This window comes from Apus apus, chromosome 3, assembly GCF_020740795.1.
Source record: "Apus apus isolate bApuApu2 chromosome 3, bApuApu2.pri.cur, whole genome shotgun sequence".
Taxonomy (NCBI): Eukaryota; Metazoa; Chordata; class Aves; order Apodiformes; family Apodidae; genus Apus; species Apus apus.
The window spans coordinates 65,276,339-65,289,501 of record NC_067284.1 but is presented as its reverse complement, the minus strand read 5'-3'; the positions used below and the strand labels follow the sequence as shown (position 1 = coordinate 65,289,501).

At 36.5% G+C, this 13,163-nt stretch overlaps 1 protein-coding gene across 1 annotated transcript in view; it reads left to right on the top strand.

Annotated features, from left to right (window-relative positions):
• Positions 1-9,293, top strand: part of SPATA17 (spermatogenesis associated 17) — a 95,978-nt gene extending 86,685 nt beyond the window's left edge. The window contains exon 10 of the mRNA XM_051614911.1: positions 9,213-9,293. Within this exon, the coding sequence (XP_051470871.1) occupies positions 9,213-9,293 (81 nt within the window). The remainder of the gene's footprint in view (positions 1-9,212) is intronic.
• Positions 9,294-13,163: the final 3,870 nt, after the last annotated feature.

The following is a 13,163-nucleotide window of genomic DNA, read 5'->3' as shown; positions in this document are numbered from 1 at the left end:
ACTTGTAAAAAAAAAAGGTTACGTTAGTTGAAAAACTATAATATTATCTTAGGCAATTTTGGCTTAAATACAGATATTCCGAACAGAACTTGGGTGATGTTTCATAACATTGACTAAAGTATGGTACAACATGCAGTGTACCAATAGTGGGACAAACTATACTTTTAATGTTGATACGGGCTCTGAACATGTCTAAAAGTACCTGAAAAAGCACTACATAAAGGGGATTTAGTCTTCTTCACTAGATTAGCTTTATACACATAAATAAACTACTTAAACAACTATTTATAAAAGACAATACTTTCTTTTTAAAGCATTGCAGCACTCGTACATGTTTGTGAGGAAGGACCAGACAGTGTCTGGCTTGCAGATGATCAATAAATGTAATAAATGAATTTAGAGGTTACAGCTGGGAGTTCCAACCTTCCTTCCCCTTGGGCAATCACAATGTCTGCAAGGTACTAAGTAAATGTAACAAATGCAAATTTGGACCACAAATCTTCACCGCTCATATTACACATGAGAAAAAGGACAGACTAGTTTCAGATCCCAGGTTCATTTTAGAGAGGCAGTAGAGGACAAAAAGTGATTAACTGGACCAAAACCTTCTTTTTCTCTGTCCTTTCTTCTTCTATCAAAGCCAAGAGATAATTTCCCTTTGCTTGTGAGAAGGTAAAAAAGACCTGGGGAACTATAGACCAGTCTGTCTCACCTCTGTGCCTGGCATGATCATGGAGCAGATCCTCCTGAAGGCTCTGCTAAGGCAAGTGGAAAACAAAAGGGATGATGGGTGACAGCCAGCATGGCTTCACCAAGGGCAAATCCTGCCTGACTAGTTTGGTGGTTTTCTACAATGGGGTCACATCTCTGGTCGACAAAGGAAGAGCAACCAACATCATCTACCTGGGCCTGTGCAAAGCTTTTGATACTGTCACAGAATCACAGAATCTTAGGGGTTGGAAGGAACCTCGAAAGATCATCTAGTCTAATCCCCCTGCCAGAACAGGGTCACCTAGAGAACATCACACAGGAACTTGTCCACGTGAGTTTTGAATGTCTCCAGCAAAGGAGATGTCCCACATGACATCCTGGTACTGAAACTGAAACAGTACAGATTCGATGGTTGGACTACTCATTGGGTAAGGAACTGGCTGGATAGTTGCACTCAAAGAGTGGTGATCAACGGCTTGATGTCCAGATGGAGACCTGTGATGAGTCGTGTTCCCCAAGGATCAGTGCTTGGACTGGTGCTATTTAATATCTTTGTCAGCAACATGGACAATGGCATTGAGTGCAGCCTCAGCAAGTTTGCTGATGACACCAAACTGTGGTGAGGTCAACGTGCTGGAGGGAAGGGATGCCATTCAGAGGGACCTTGACAGGCTTGAGAGATGGGTGCATGCAAGCTGCATGAAGTTCAACAAGGCCAAGTTCAAGGTTCTGCACCTGGGTTGGGGCAATCCCAAGCACAAATACAGGCTGGGTGGAGAATGGATTGAAAACAGTCTGAGGGAGAAAGACTCAGGGGCCATGTGAGTCCTGGACTGCATCAAAAGAAGCATGGCCAGCAGGCCAAGGGAGGTGATTCTCCCCCTTTACTCAGCTCTTGAGAGACCTGACCTGGAGTAATGTGTCCATCTCAGGAGCCTCCAACATAGAAGGACATGGAGCTCCTGGAGAAAATCCAGAGAAGGGCCACGAAGTTGATCAGAGAGCTGGAGCACCTCTCCTATGAGGACAGGCTAAGAGAGCTGGCGTTGTTCAGCCTGGAATAGAGAAGAGAGGGCAGGCAGGCCTTATAGCAGCCTTCCAGTGCTTTTAGGGGGCCTACAGGTGAGCTGGGGAGGGACTTTTTACAAGGGCTTGTAGTGATGGGACAAGGGGTAATGGATTAAAACTTGAAGAGGGGAGATTTAGGTTAGACATTAGGTAGAAATTCTTCAGTGTGAGGGTGGTGAGACACTGGAAAAAGTTGCCCAGGGAAGTTGTGGATGCCCCATCCCTGGAAATGTTCAAGGGGAGTTTGGATGGGGTTTGGAGCAACTTGATCTAGTGGGAGGCATCCCTGCCAATGCAGGGGGGTTAGAACTAGATGGTCTTTGAGATCCCTTCTAACTCAAACCATTCTATGATTCTGTAATTACAAAATATCTTATTTGTTCAGAAATATTTGTACTTTCCTTGTACAGTGGCTCAAATGCTAAAAAGCATCATTTTCTGTCATGTCATAGTTTAATTTGTGCCGCTGTGGAAAGGCTCAGTGGGTAATGCTTTTGTTCCTTTGTCCAAACAGCTTCTTACCATGCAGGATGAGAAACAGGCTCTTTTCAAAACTAGAATACATCCTCTCCTACCTTGCATAGATAAGGATGTGAAGTTTTACAGCTTGACTTCTAGTTATTTCCCAAGTACAAACTAACACAGCTTAGCTGCTGAGCTAAGAAAGGAAATTTCAATTAGCACAGACTAGTAGCAGAACACTTCCTTTCCAAAATATTAGAGAAAAGGGAGGAATAGAGTTATAATTTCCATGTTAGGCTGTCACAGAGGAGCACACACTGCTGCAGTGCTTGTACTGGACACATTATGCAGGAAATATCTAAACCTATGTGATTATCAGATCAGTAGTTTTTCAAATTCATGAACCATAATTAGAAATCCTCCATAATTTCTTGAAAGCACTGTTTTGAGTTTGTTTTCCCTGTTTATCATTCCAAAAGATTAAATGTTTAAGAGTCAGTGATAGTCATAAATCTCCATGAAAATTTAAGTGTAACAATAATGAAATGTTTGTTACATAAATTAAATAGCAATTAATGTATTCTCTTTCTGTTTGGAAGACAGGATATTAAAATAGTGTTGCTAGATTTCCTACTGTGAACATAATTTCCTGATTTATTTTTGTGCAACATATTATCATAATGTCAGTAAAAGACTAAAACTAACAAGGAGAAAAAAGCTTGCCAAATGCAAGTGTAACACAGAAGGTTATAAAGTTGCCTTTTATGAGGGATATACAATATCATTTTATTTTAAGATCTAATAGCAAGTTGATTCAAAGGGTGACTTGCACTTAAGAAGTCATTAAAGCAAGTAGAAAATTGCCTTCTACCACAGTCACCCAGTCTTTTTAAATCAAAGAGTTTTATTGTTGTTGATGATGTTTGCATTTGTAGGAGATAATTAGGGAATGAGTTAACACACCATAGTCACAGCCCTCAATCTTGTCAAGAAGAACCATAAACTCATAAACTTCATCTGAAAAAAAGCAAAAAAACCCAACCAAACAAAATAGGCAGTTTAGGAGGGAAATTGCAGAGAATGGAGGGATACAGGATCATAACATTTTAGGTTAGTTTGACCACTGCTGTGTAGGTCCACAGTATGGAGAAGCTCATGATGTCTTCATGGAAGCACAGGTTTTTTTCATTGCACTTACTCAAAAGAACAAAATTTAAAGGTTTAGAATTTGTAGTAGTAGTTGACAGCCAAAGGAGGAGACAGATGTTGGCTCCTTGTTCTCCTGCTCTGCATTGCTCTGGCAAGCTGAATTGGGAAGGCTGTAATTCTACCTCTTCCACAACAGCAGTAGCCACTGTCCATTGTAGCACAGGGAACTCTGATGAGGCACACTTTTCCCTGGAAGTCAATACCTCTGCACTGACACAATGAGATCCAGTCCCTAAGGCATGACCCAGGCTTTTGTTATTATCTCTTATTTGAAGGGGCTAGTTGACCCAATTGGTTAACACATTAGCTTTTCAGTTTTATAGCCTTAGGTCACATAAGACCTATTCCTCGTTTTTGGACACTTCTCCACAGCGGAAAGCAAAATTGGCAGTCTGTGCCCACCAGCCAAAACCCCAGAGTTATGCCAAACAACTGTGTCCTGAACTTTATGGCTAATTAGCTGTTGAAGCTATGCCCAAGAAATAAGTTCTGTTGCCAATGGGAAGAAATGTGTTGCCATTATTAATGTCCCAGCTCATATCTCTCAATAGGTCTTATGGATAGTGCTGCTTAAAGAGACTAAATGTACAACAGGGAATTAAAAATTACAGTGTCCCTTTCACTGACTGAAATATTGTAAACTTGTTTCACTGGGGCCAGGATTGGTGTCAATGTTCTTTGTGTGAAAAGTGCAATAGAAGCATTAGTATTTGACAGCCCTGGTTGAAATAAGTGAAATTAATGGAGCTCTTTTCATATACGACAAGGCCATGGCACCCCTTTCATGCTGCTTACAGACAGAGAAAAGTCAATACTTTTTTATTACTTGATGCTGACCTACATTCTGCACTACAAGTGCCAGGCCCACTAATTGGTTTCAGTTGTGAGAAAAGTTTGCCCCAAAGAAACACTGGAGCAGATAAATCAATCTTTTTTAGGGTAGCTTAGTGGGTTTTGAGCACTTGAAATGACATTTGTGTTGTATTGACAGAATGGGTTGTTACACTCATTTTGTCATGTCAGAAGGCCCTGTACTAGTTGGAAGTATTGTTAACCATTATTGATAAATTTGCTAAGAATAAAAGTTAGCTGGATCAACATTTTACTTGTGTAACAGCTTGCCATTTCTGGTTTGCTTCCTTGTTAGAGACCTCCATGGCTATGAATAGGTCAGGAGGCTTACTATGACAGCTCAATTTAAAGCTCTAATTTTACTATTACAGGCATTAGGATCATAGGCAATACTTATGTATGACCACTTCGTATTAAACAGAGGAGGGTTGGACTATGGCTGTACAGTGACACTTGGCAGTACTGCTTGGTTTTCAAATGAGGTGTGCACATAAGCTGTGTCCAGCCTGGTGGGGACAGCAAGATTGGTCACACTTGGTTATATCCTACACTAAGAACATAACTACTGCATAGGCATTTATGCAGAATTTCCCACTGCATTCTCTAAAGTCTTGATATATACCTGTGGATGCTGATTACAAGCTAAAGAAAAGCAAATTTTGTTCCCTGTTTTCAGTGTTCAATAGCATGAAGATAGAACTAGGATTCCAGCAGCTGTGCCCACTTTGCAGTTATTCCTTCTGCCATTGGTTCTTCTCAACAGATATAATTCCAGGCCTGCAAATTTTTTTCTGAGATCCAAACCTTTCACAAATTGGGTTACCTTTTGCATAGCACATGATGTCATGGCTCACATAATGCAATTATACAATGTCTTTGTATAACGATGTCTTTGATAGGCTCCGAAGAGGACTTGATGCTCTGAATCACCACTATGGATAGAATGCTTTTCATTAGAGAGGTTATACAGTTTATCTTCATGTGCTTCTTCTCCTAACCTATGACAAAAATCTGCGTTCATACAATCTAATGCAACTTTAATCTCCATTTATACAACCAAATGAAATTTTGTTATTACAGAGAAAAAGTATGCAAAGCTTTAAATCATGTATCATAAGTTTAACGTAAGCTTACTGTTCCAAATTTTGTCATGTGATTATCAGCTTCATAATTATTACAGACTTGATGGATTTGCTCTTGGAAATTACCTGAAGTGTGTATGCAGGAGCTGAGAATAAAGGGACTTAATGGTACTTTCTGGCCTTAAAATCCATTAGTAGATATGCTACTACTGTTTGCCTGTTGTTGCTTTGATCTGAAGCAGCTGACTTTCTACATTAAATTTCCCAAAAGATACTTAATTGTAATTCCGATGTCAATCCAAAGTGCATTTTTATATTACTGGAAATTGTGCAGTACTCTCTAAATTGTTTGGAAAGAAACACTACTAGGGCAAATTTATCACTAGAACATGAGGGAATGCATTTTTAAAGGCTTTCAAGCTGTTACGTAGGTCTGCAAGGTCTCATTGGATGGACAATGTTATTTGTACAGGGTCTGTGTTTATGTATGTCTGCATACTCGGATGTAAAATCTCTTTAGAATTTGCTTTAATAATAACATTCCAAAGAGAAACTATGTGAGCGAGTCTATTTTGTTACATGAGAGTGTGCTGACTGGGACAAATATTGGTGGCTTTATGTCACCTTTTATGATTACATTGTTCCATTGGTGAGCATTCATGACAGTCAAGTAGTCAAATATATTGAAAGGGTCCATAGGTCTTGTTAAGTTCTGTCACTTGAACTTGAGTCACAATTTACTGGAGTGAAAGGAGTCAAAGCTTGACAAGTTTAAAAAGGAAGTCTTATATTAACTTCATTTAGGATTTTAAAAATAGGTCTCGGTCCTGAGAATTATAGGTCTCTGATGCTGAGAATTATATGGCATGATTTAAGAATGCATTGTGGAAAAATTCCTTAAAGCTCCATGCTCCATGCTCCTATGATCCTGAGATTGTGAAATTGTAGGGTCAGTCTCACCGCTATATGGGAGTTCATATTTGTCAGGTAATTAATTTCAGCTGCTAACTATGAGGGACTAATGGTGAAAGTAATTTTTAAGCAGCCAGTTATTCACCACTCAACTTCTGTTCTTGAAGCTATAAAAGGATTCCAATTCCTTCTCCTTTTCACTGCTGCAATGATACAGTAGGATAGACTCTCTATAGCAATGTGAGGTAGATCCTGCAAGACCAAGTGGTATTTTTATGCCTTACTTCCTCACACTGTTGAAACCTGATTAAAATCTATATTTTTCAAATACAGAAATTGCTGGGGTTCTTTTCCTAAACATGTATTTAAATTTTATATGCATGCTTTGCAACATTTATCTAGTATACTTTCTAAACTTCTGTGATTAGTCTAACTGTAAAGCCAACAGCACTTCTGTTTATCTGTCAGACTGTGTGATGTTTCCTAAATGCAAACACAACTGCTGTCGTCATAATCAGAGCCAGTTGTTTAAATGCTCAGTTGTGAGTATCTAGTGAAATAGCTTTAAATAACAAGATAAACAGTACAGCTGCCAACCCAAAGTAATCTTACACTGAGGGGGCGTGTGGCACAGAAAATTTCCTCTTTGTCATTTTGATTTGAGTTTGAAGCTGGACCTGGGCTTAGTTCCAGCTCAAAAAACTGTTCACTTCAAAGGCTCCTAAATCGTCCCAAGGAGCTAATTTTGGCAGCCAATTGTTTTTGTTTGGCCAGGCATCCTAATAGCAAAAGCCGTCTGCTCTAGCAAATGAAGACTTCTTCAATGCTCAGACTTGCCATTTCTGATTTTATTCTGATGTGGAGGTGTGCACCTTTTACTGCTTTCCCCATCTCATCCCAAGTTCACTGGATTTTTTGGTTAAACTGTAACTAGCTGTCCTGTGTGTAAATTAAAAACATACTTCCTATTTTCGAAATAAAGGATACTGAATTCTGCTCTCAATTTCCGCTTAATCCTAAATTATAGCTGTATTATATGTTTGCTTTCATGGCAACTAGAGCTGGTGTTTTTTCCATTCCCATGAACAATCTTAGTCTGGTGAGTTTACTGCATTAAATATAACTAGCTTCACTTTATCAGGAAACTATATGCAGTTATGCTAGAGTTATAATAGTATTTATTGGAATAATAATATAGACAACTTTTCCTCCAATAAGAATGTGCTTGTGATGCCAAACACACAATGAAAAGTAAAAATTTTGGTCATTCTTCAGGTACAATATGAAAACATGCAAATAGGCTGTTTCTGCTGGGTAAGAAATTGGGCAGTACCAGATGTAGAGAAACATTACAAATGAAATCTTGTGAACAGTTAACAATGGAACAGTACTCACTTTCATGCCACACGGGGAATATTTAATTTTGATTGTATATGTCTACCTTGCTATATTAAGATTTGTGCACCAGAATGCTGGAGGAATCATAACAAAGAACTTCAAGTTTGAGATGTAAGAAGTTAAATGGTCACAGTTTGGTGATACGCAGTGCAGATGAAACTCAAGTGGGCCATGTCAGTGTTTGCATGATGCTTACCAGAAGTCATAGTTGCTCTGTCTGTTTACGGAGATTTAGATGAATTGTGGTCTGTGAAGTAGCTAAATCTAATTATCCAGGGAATGATAATTCTGTTTCATAACACTTTCCAGAAAAAAAAAAAAAAAAAAAAAGCAACCAACCTAAAACCATTCTGGTTTTGAGAGAAAACAAAACCTTTCCAATTGTGAAATATGTTGAAAAGGTAAAAATTTTAGCTTTCATTCACTCATGGCCTCAGATATTTTATGAAGACATTGAATCTCCATGCACTTTCACTGAGCATCACATTGACCATTAAAAACAATAGAAAGTTTTCAGACCAACTTCTTAAAAATTAATAATCAGATCCTGGAAAGCTGAAGATTCATCTGTGGCAAGTTACTTTCAGAAAGGGGAAAAAAAAATAATGAAAAAAAATATTTTGTATTGCTGATACTATTCCCAGTATTTAAGGGTCAAAGAAAATAATTTTATTAAGAATGCTTTAAGACTTTGATCTGAAAAACCATGAACATGCTAATAATTTACCATAGCATTTATTAGTAAGTAGCTAGATCAAAATACTATTTACACTACTTCTTTTACTTTCTTCTTTGTTTTCTGTATTAACATTGTACTCTTAAGGCACATGTTCACTCGTGTTTCTCTTCAAATTAAATTTGTCAGCATTTCCATTTTAAAAAATTGAATGTAATAACCAATAACTTCCTGGGAAAAAACAGTGTTCAGGAACCACGGTGCTTGTATGTTTTCTACCAGAACTCCTAATCAGTTTGTTCCTGCTAATGCAGCAACAATTAATTATCATCATAAAATTATTAAATTATTATTAATTATCAATAACAGATTAATTATTTAATACTTATTCACTTTTTAATAGTTTCTCATGGAGGTAGTTTGATAACCAGGTTATACTGTCAAAAAAGGTAAAAAAAATAAAATACTGCAAAGATACCTTGTTGTCTTTAACTTACCTGTTTGCCAGGGAGCAGAATATAATTTCATATGCTGTGACTCTCAAAAGCCTGTAAAATCCAGGTTTTGGAGCAGGAAATTTTTGCAGTGCCTATAGTTACTTAGAGTTTAATTTACATATTTGCTTGTGATTAAATAATTAGATTCTTTTGCTCTTCAAAGTAATGTACATATTACATAATAAAGTATGTTTCATATGTATTATTTTGCATAACATACATTCTGCCTCATACAATTAAATTTAACTGGAAGGCAGTATCTAGAGCTCTAAAATACCTTGAAATAAAAAGGTAAAACTATGAAAGCCAAACTTAACATTTTTTTTATCTCTCTTATTTCTTTAGGACTTTCGAACAGTGTTACCATCGATTGCTGTCTTTGAGAAGTTTGGAAAAACTTATTCCAGAGCTGGGCAAATAGTCTAATAATCCTGTATAATACACAATATAAAACATCTGAAAAGTAATCAATAAATGTACTTCAGCAAATGCACAGCAATATGTTGACTGAATGTCCCATAAAGTACTCTTTCTGTAAAGCGATGCATACTATGTCTGAACTAGTGTTAATTTAGCTTCATCTTTAAGCAATACAGCTTCCAACCTTAATCAAATTTTTTTTGTGTGATTTTGACAAAAAGATAAAAAAGTATTATACTAGGAAAATTATTTCTGAAAATGCTGTATTTTGTTTAATGTAAATCCTTTAGAATAAAAAAACCAGTACTCAAGTGAAAGTCTGGCATTCACATTGTATTTATTACAGATTTGTAAGTGAGGTTAACACTAAAAAAAGAAAAAAAGCTTAAAACTTGCCTCCGTTGCTTTTTTTGTCACAACTATAAATATATCTGGTTCATCATTGTTGCTCATAATTTTCAATGTTAGGACAGGACAGTGTCTTCTTTACACAGAAAACACTATTTTAAATAATTTTAGCTCTCTGTGGTTGATGTAACATCAGTGTTAAAAAAGTAATGTTGTAGTGACACACACACCTTATTATTAGATCAGTTTCTCTATGTCTACTTAAATGTTTTTTTCAATAGTTGTGTATATACTCCTAGTCCTACATTAAGCAGAGCAATACATGGGAACATAATCATGTGGTGCTTGGCAAAGAAGAACACATTTGATGACACAAATCTGATCTTTGCTGTTTTCACTTGCATACAATCCTGCAAAATACTGAGTATCTTCAGAGCCCATTAACTTCAAAAGACTCAAAAAATTCAGTAGCATGGGAAGACTTCAGCATTTCTTTAGAGCAAATCATAAGCAAATTCTTAAAATTATGTGAGAGAATTTTTACAGGAGTTTTATGCAGAATTGTCTGGGATACCATGTTTGCTTCTCATATCATTTGACTATATTTGTATAAAATATATCTGTATATAATATTCAAATCAGTTACTCAATGATAGGCTTTTAATTACTGATTTTTCTTAGAGATTCTTTTGTTCTGCACATCTACAAATGTGCAGGAAACCTCCATCCAATTTCTGCTTTTATGAATACTTTCTGAACCAGGAGTCACAAATTTCACTTCTGCAGATTTTTAGCTGCCAGCCTATGTGAAAAAGTTTTACTGCTATCATGCACAAGAATAAAAGCACATTTAATACCATTACAGTAGGTTGTGAGTGCAGGCACAGGGTTGTAGTGTTGTTACTTTCTAGAGTTTGTAATTTTCAAGCTTTGAAAAGTGTTTTCTCCTACATGGCAATGAGAAATTAACTCTGGGAAGTGAGGAGCAACCACCTCAGTGGCTGAGTCTCCTCGATAAGAGTTAATCTGATCAAATATATCAGAGTGCTTCAGTTGCTCATGCAAGGGATTGAACAGGAGATATTTGTGCAAAACTGTTGATGAATAAAGATGCCACAGTAATTTTTATATGGGAGAGCTATCTATTTGATTGCTTCAGCTTTAAGGCAGTTCATCAAAGTAATTCGCCTGGTGTTGCCTCTTTAACTTCATACCACAGTTTCCCATCAGTCCAATTGGAAATGGCAATACCTCCAACAGATTAATCTATCTTTCTCTTTCTTCCTTTCAGTATCTCTGACCCCAGGACTAAACAAAGCTTACCTTGCAGACTAGCACTGCACTGGCAGCAGTGCTCATAGCTATGGGTCTGAAGCACAGATGGAGGTTAAACCCAACACTTGTTATTTTAATTATTTGATCCATGCACACTTTTCCTCCCCTTAAGAAAAACAAACAAACACCATTGTTTCTAAGCAGCTAGCTTTGTCCTAGAAATCTTCTTACACAAAAATAGGTCTGGTCATTTTATTAGATAAATAAACATCCACATAATTAATAAAGTAATAACCATATTATGTGCCAGGTTTAGATTTTGGGGTTCTTTTGCCAATTATATTTCATAGGGAATCCAGTGCTTTAACTGGAGTTGACATAGAATGTATGTCATTCATGGGCATATAACATTCAGACTATTTTGTGTGGCCACATTATAATCCTAGAATAATTTCATTTCTCATTAAGTACACTAGCACTTATTCACTTATTCAGTACATTTATGCAAACCGTTTGGTAATTACATTTGGTAATTACAGTGGGACCTTACCAATACTTTCATTATATAGAGACTTCATTATTTTTATTACTCTTCTAAACTGCATATAAACACATGCAGAGAGTTAACAGAGGTTTAGCTTGAACAGATTTTTAAATATAAAAGCATATAAATCTATGAAACTTTAGAAGACTTGACTTTTTTTTTTTTTTTTTCTTAATGCTTTAACTCTCATCCAGGTGCTGCACAGCCCAGGAACCTTTGTGAGCATGGGTTAGAGAATCTGCCTGTACATTTTTTCTGCATATGGATGAGGCTGATAGAGAAAATTTCCAATATTAAAAGGAACAGCTAGTAATAATTTAAGAACCTGGTCTTGGGATACCTTCACTATGTTGGACTCCCTTGATTACAAAAGAAGCTCAGTTTACATAACATAGCTCAGGGGAGACCAGTATGTAGAGGAATTGGGCATCATGAATGATTCAAAAAATAACTTGGCAGTGAATGCTAGCAACTCTGCAGTGTATATGTAAAGAGACAAATGATAAAATTTAGCCCTGGGATGGACCTAATTTCTGTGACTGGGACATACTACCACTTCCATTTGGTTACCCTTTGTGGCAAGCAAGTGAATGTGTCTGGCAAAGAAAATTTTATTTTGCTTTCTTGTTTAAATAAAAAACTTTGCATGTAACAAACTTAAAAGCAAGTTAAAGCTAAAATGTTGATATTTTTATTCACTGCGATAGTACAGTGAACAAAACAGTGAGAATTTTTATGATGTCTTTATGTAACCAGTCTATCTATCAATATAAACTCTAAGTGATTGTGTGATTTTACTTTACTCCTGTTTATCATTCTTTTTGATATGGTTTACCATATCACTTGTAATTATTAAATTACTTTTTATAATATACTTCAGTAACGTATTCTTAGTATTCTATTTATTGTAGGTTTTCCTTATTAACAAAATTGTGGGTTTTTTTTCATATAACACTCCAATACTGAATGGAATGTACTTTAGAGAAGATTTTTCTGGTTAATAGATGTTACAATCTATTCTCACAGTACAAAATCTTAATACAGAATGGGTATAGATAAAGGCACCAGGAAAGGAGCACTCTGAAAGTCTGAAATGGAGTCAGAGACCTTAATGAGCCTGGAAGATATGTAGCCTCTTTGAAATGTAGTTGACATTTAGCAAACTAAAAGTCAAAAAGAATCACTGCAATGCCAGAAAACAGACAAAAATAAGAAGTTGTATATTGATCTTCAGAAAAAGAAGTGTAATTACTCTAATTGCCCCATTAAATGTATTTCAGTCAATTAGAGTTCAACAAATATGAACAGTAAAACATACATAGCCAAACTATGCCTGAGCGACCAGGTTGCTGTTTTCTGCAATAAAAAAATAGGGCCTTCAACATGAAGACAGGCACCACCCTTGCTTTTCAGCCACTGAAACACATATTTTTTTGTAATTTCTACTGATTTTTCCATGTGCACAGAGGGGAAAAAAAAAAAGAGAAAAAAAAAAAAAAAGGAAGATACTCTTTTTCATACTGTATGGCTGAAGAGGCTTATTGTTTCCTTTAGGAAGCACTTACTGGGAAAGACCTGTCATGCCAGCTCTCTAACAGAGTATTTCTGATATGTCACTTCGGTATCTTTGTGTAATGCATAAAAATCCTGGAACTTAATACTTCAATGTCCACTGATGTCTGAGCAATTTCTATAGATCATAGATCTCG